The sequence below is a fragment of the Rhincodon typus genome, unplaced genomic scaffold (genome assembly GCF_021869965.1).
Source record: "Rhincodon typus isolate 14 unplaced genomic scaffold, sRhiTyp1.1 hic_rhity00009085, whole genome shotgun sequence".
NCBI classification, from domain to species: domain Eukaryota; kingdom Metazoa; phylum Chordata; class Chondrichthyes; order Orectolobiformes; family Rhincodontidae; genus Rhincodon; species Rhincodon typus.
Genome location: NW_025974723.1, coordinates 3,928 through 8,340, shown reverse-complemented (window position 1 = coordinate 8,340; position 4,413 = coordinate 3,928). Strand labels below are relative to the sequence as shown.

Here is a 4,413-nt window from a genome sequence, read left to right as displayed (position 1 = left end):
GTCAGCCTTCCTGCTCCTCTGATGCTGCTTGGCCTGCTGTCACCATTTCTTATGGGTTTAGTTAATGTACACCAGTAATAGATGCTTGCATTGCCAATGAATTATACAGAAGTATTACATGCACTTGTCCCATTATTGTGCTACGTTGTATTGAATTAAGTCTGAATCTTGAATCAGAAATTTTTTGAACTCTTATTCCAGCCTGCTTTTAGAACAGAATCCATTTTTTTTCATCCAGTGATTTTATTTTTCTAAAATTGGAAGAACATCATCTCTGGCAGGTCCTTTTCACGATAAGCTGACATGAATACCTAGATCGAATTGATTTTTTTACTCCTCAGAAATTCACACACCCATACTCTTAAATCAGAGTTATGGAATAATATTGTATGGATAATTTGGCCTAAAAGAAATCGAAATCTGAATTACATTAAAAATATAAATGTTTGAATTTAGTTCTAAATTCAAAATGCAGTGTGTTTTGTTTATAATGCCTGATCATACTTTCATAACTAAGTGTTTGGATGTGATAAATTAGCTATAAATGTAAAATTGACAAAGCAGGCTCCTTTTCTAAAACCTTATAGTCCTAATTTTATTTATGAAAATTCAGTTTTATCACTAAATTCCTGTTTAGTGTTTATTTGCTTTCACAATGTTGAATAATCTAATGCTAAGCACCTGGCAGTAAATTGCATTGTAAGATGGGAGTTGATTTATTCTAGTGCTGAGATTTTTGGAAGAATCTGAAAATGCTAGATATTGCACTATTGTCAGATCATTAGTTTGTGATGCAGAATTACGCATGACAAATTTTAAATTCAGATTGAATATTTTTAGCAATTTTTACACGTGCAGTTTAACTTGGGAATTCTGATCTTCTGCATTCTACACGTTTTAGTCATTTGAGTATTGCATCTACACCTATTTTGAGCTGAAAATTTAAATGAAGCTTTGATTCCTCCTTCCCCTCAATTATAATATATTTTACTTATTTTTGAAGCTTGATGGTCTGAGACCTGAATATTTTCCAAGGAAAGCTATTATGGCAAATGCAATTTTTGGAAAATTTAGCTTCCGTGTCTTGACAAAATTTCATTGACCGTAAGGTTGTTTAAATGAATTTCATTTTACTTATGACTTTGTGGACTGTGCATGATATTCCTTTGAGAAAATTATAAATTTAACTTAAATATTAAAGTAACTGAAGACTTGTATGCTCCATTGCATAACTAAATGTATTTGTTATTTGGTAAGTATTTTGGCATAATCTGGCTATTAAATGTAAACATTGACACAGAGTTGGTGTGCTCTAATGTTCTTGTGAATACAAATGCATGTTGACAGGACTAGGAAGCTTACTGAATAAAGTAGTGCTATTATGCTTCTAGTAGAAAAAGACCTACTGCTCTGCTTTGTGTAACTAATGTGCTGTTTGAGTTGGTTGCTGCAGGGATTTGCTGGTTCTGGGTTCATTTAGTGCACCCCACTGTTGCTTGTCTAACATTTTTTTCCTTTTTTATATTCTGCTATAAGGTATGTATTTCTTGTTTGATCACAAGTTCATCTAAATAGAAAATGTGACACAATTTTTAGCTGTTGGTTTAAAAAAAAAATACTTGCTGGTGTCTTTTTTGGCTAATTTTGGTGGTAGTCAAAAAAGTGATTTCAAACCCTGCATGTTTGTCTTTTTATACTCATCCCCTGACATAACCTTTTTGTTGTTGTTGCCTCAGAAAATTTAAAGCAATCCGCTGTAACTGGCGAACCCACAAAGAAAGTATGAAAGAGCCTTTTAGATAGAACCCAAGCATAAGACAAGCAGACAAGCCAAAGACCTCTTAAGGATCAGGCTTGAAGAAAAGAGAGGGAGGGTGAAAAAGATTAAAGCTTGAAGAGGGAAAAAGTCAAGGCTTCGATTTGTCTGCAATTGGAAAAAAGGTTGTTTTGTCAAAGTCAAAGCCAAGTGTCTTATTTGGGCCAGCGCCTCATGTCAAGTCCTTCTGGCAAGCACTTAAAGAGTTAAAGGTCAAGCTGACGGTGCAAGGTCAAGTTTACAGCCAAATTTAAGGTAACCAGCAAAGTCCTGATATTGTATCCTACCATAGTGAAACAGTTCATTTGCTCTTAAATATTGTTCTTAACTGCAATTTTACAAACTTAAATGATCCTTATGTAATACAAATATATATTAAAACGTTTATAACTGATAAATCGTAGTCTCAGTGCTGCAGATAAATTCATTCTTTTTTTATTTTCAAAAATTGATTTTGATTCGCGTGTTCTTGACACCTTTTTGTTTCTAGCTGTTGACTCAACAGGCGATCACTACGGTGTGAAATAGAAGACCTAAGTTTTTTTTAAAGGTTTAGAATACTTTTTATATTTTATTCAACTTCGTTCTTGTCACTTCTCCAAATACTGTTTAACTGTCTATTTTTGCACAAGATGTCCCATATTTGTCTTCCTCCATGATCTGAATTAGATGCTGCAGATTTACAGTTGCAGGCACTACTGGATGTCTTATTTTAGTGAATTAAAGCAGGGCTTGACATTTATTAAAGGATGCCTGCAAGCTGTGGGAAGTCACTTGCCAAATGAGCAGACCTTTGTTCTGTCCTTGTGCAGTGGCTACTATTGTAGCACATTTTACTCCTCCACAGTAGAATACATCCTACTGGAGTGAAACACTTAAAAGATTATTTTGTTTTTTGACTAGCAATGTGACATTTATTTATGTTCATTTACAAGTCACAACTGAATTGTTTGCAGCATTTTGTTAAATATGATTTTATTAATAAATGAGACCAGACTGAGATCAGAAAATAATTCTAGATTGAATTTCATGTGGTAATGGGGTAGCTACGACCTAATAATATTTTGCATCAGGATGTAATACTGTCTTTCTGTTCTGCATTTATTTTCTAGTATTATGATTCACTTAGAAAATTTGAATGAAAACCCTATTTTATTAATAATAATAAGAAATTTGCACAGTTTTTGTAATAAGCTATATTTGATGTAGTTTTGACATCTTATGCAATTTAATATAATACAAAAAGCAAATTTTCTAAGTTTTGGCAAAACAATGTTGTGGTTGAAAATGTGTATTGAAGATTGTAGGATGTGTTCGAAACCTGTGAAAGTGAAAAGCCCCCTTAACAGCTTAGCATGTTTGAAGATGTTCGTGATGCAGAAGATGCACTCCACAACCTGGACCGGAAATGGGTCTGTGGCCGCCAGATTGAGATCCAGTTCGCCCAAGGTGATCGAAAAAGTAAGTATAATTCATCTAAATTAAATTGTATGCTCATGGAAATTGCCTGTTTTGTGCATTGACAGTAATGAATGTGAATATTTATTGAATCTGTTCATCCTGTGCTTTACACTGAGGTATTGATAATTTGAAGGATTTAGTAAGACACATTTTATAACTAAGCAAATATGTTGATTGTGTAGTTTTCTTTTGAGTGGAAATTTCCATATGGGATTGATGCATTCTAGAATGCTTGGGAATGCTGGTTTTGGTGCATGGCAACAAAAAACTAACAATGTGCTCACTGAAAGCTGCTGAAGTTTTAATTGCAGAATTGCTTGTTCCATGCAAAGCTTGAATTTGGAAGTGTGTGGTAGAAAAAGCAAAGATACTTTCAATAAACGATTGGTGTTCTGGATGGGGTGATATTTTTGTCTTTGTAATTGCAGCACCTGGTCAGATGAAATCAAAGGAACGAAGATCTTCACGAAGTTCACCACGATATGACCGTTATGATGACTATGATAGGAGGAGAAGGTCCAGGAGTCGAAGTTATGATCGGAGGAGATCACGAAGTCGTTCTTACGATCGAAGTCACCGGAGATCTGATAGCCCTAAAAAGTATGTAACTTTGGCATCTGCAATGCATTTTGTCCTCCAGTTCAGTGTATTTTATTTCATTGGTCTTTTTTTTTTGTGCAGTTCACGGAGCAGATCAAGTGGAAAGCGCAGACGTAGCCGTAGCAACTCTTTCAATGACAGGTAGGGCCAAGCAGATTGCATTGGCTGTTGTTCATGTTCAATCATCAGTGAAGTTTCTAAAATTGAAGAGAATGCTGTGGGATTTTTCTAAGTAATGTAAAACTAATTTTATTAACGTGCAGATAGTGCGATAGGATTGTTAACTTGGAGTACCTTGTATAGGATGAATTTCAGAAAAGTTCTTTTAACCTATCTATAGAATTCACTATCCAGCAAGGAAAGATATCCTCTGAATTTCGAGTTTGCGTGCACTGAAGCTGCAGTTCTGGTTTTTGCCTTCCCCTGTGCACCTGTAGTTAAATGCCTATGTATGATGTTTTGAATCCACTTTGTAAACAAAGGCATTTCACTTTGTAAACAAAGGCATTTCACTTTGCTGCCTTTGTCGTCACGTG

General features: G+C 34.7%; 1 protein-coding gene across 2 annotated transcripts; it reads left to right on the top strand.

Annotated features, from left to right (window-relative positions):
- Positions 1 to 83: 83 nt before the first annotated feature.
- LOC109934995 (serine/arginine-rich splicing factor 10-like) lies at positions 84 to 4,096 on the top strand. Of its 2 annotated transcripts, XM_048594408.1 has the most exons (4): positions 1,258 to 2,071; positions 3,117 to 3,277; positions 3,706 to 3,877; positions 3,959 to 4,096. In XM_048594408.1, exons 2-4 carry the CDS (start codon positions 3,172 to 3,174, stop codon positions 4,020 to 4,022), a joined length of 342 nt encoding a protein of 113 aa, XP_048450365.1. In that variant the 5' UTR covers positions 1,258 to 2,071; positions 3,117 to 3,171; the 3' UTR covers positions 4,023 to 4,096. The 2 variants fall into 2 exon arrangements, with proteins under 2 accessions (XP_048450364.1, XP_048450365.1); XM_048594407.1 differs by having other exon boundaries at positions 84 to 3,277.
- Positions 4,097 to 4,413: the final 317 nt, after the last annotated feature.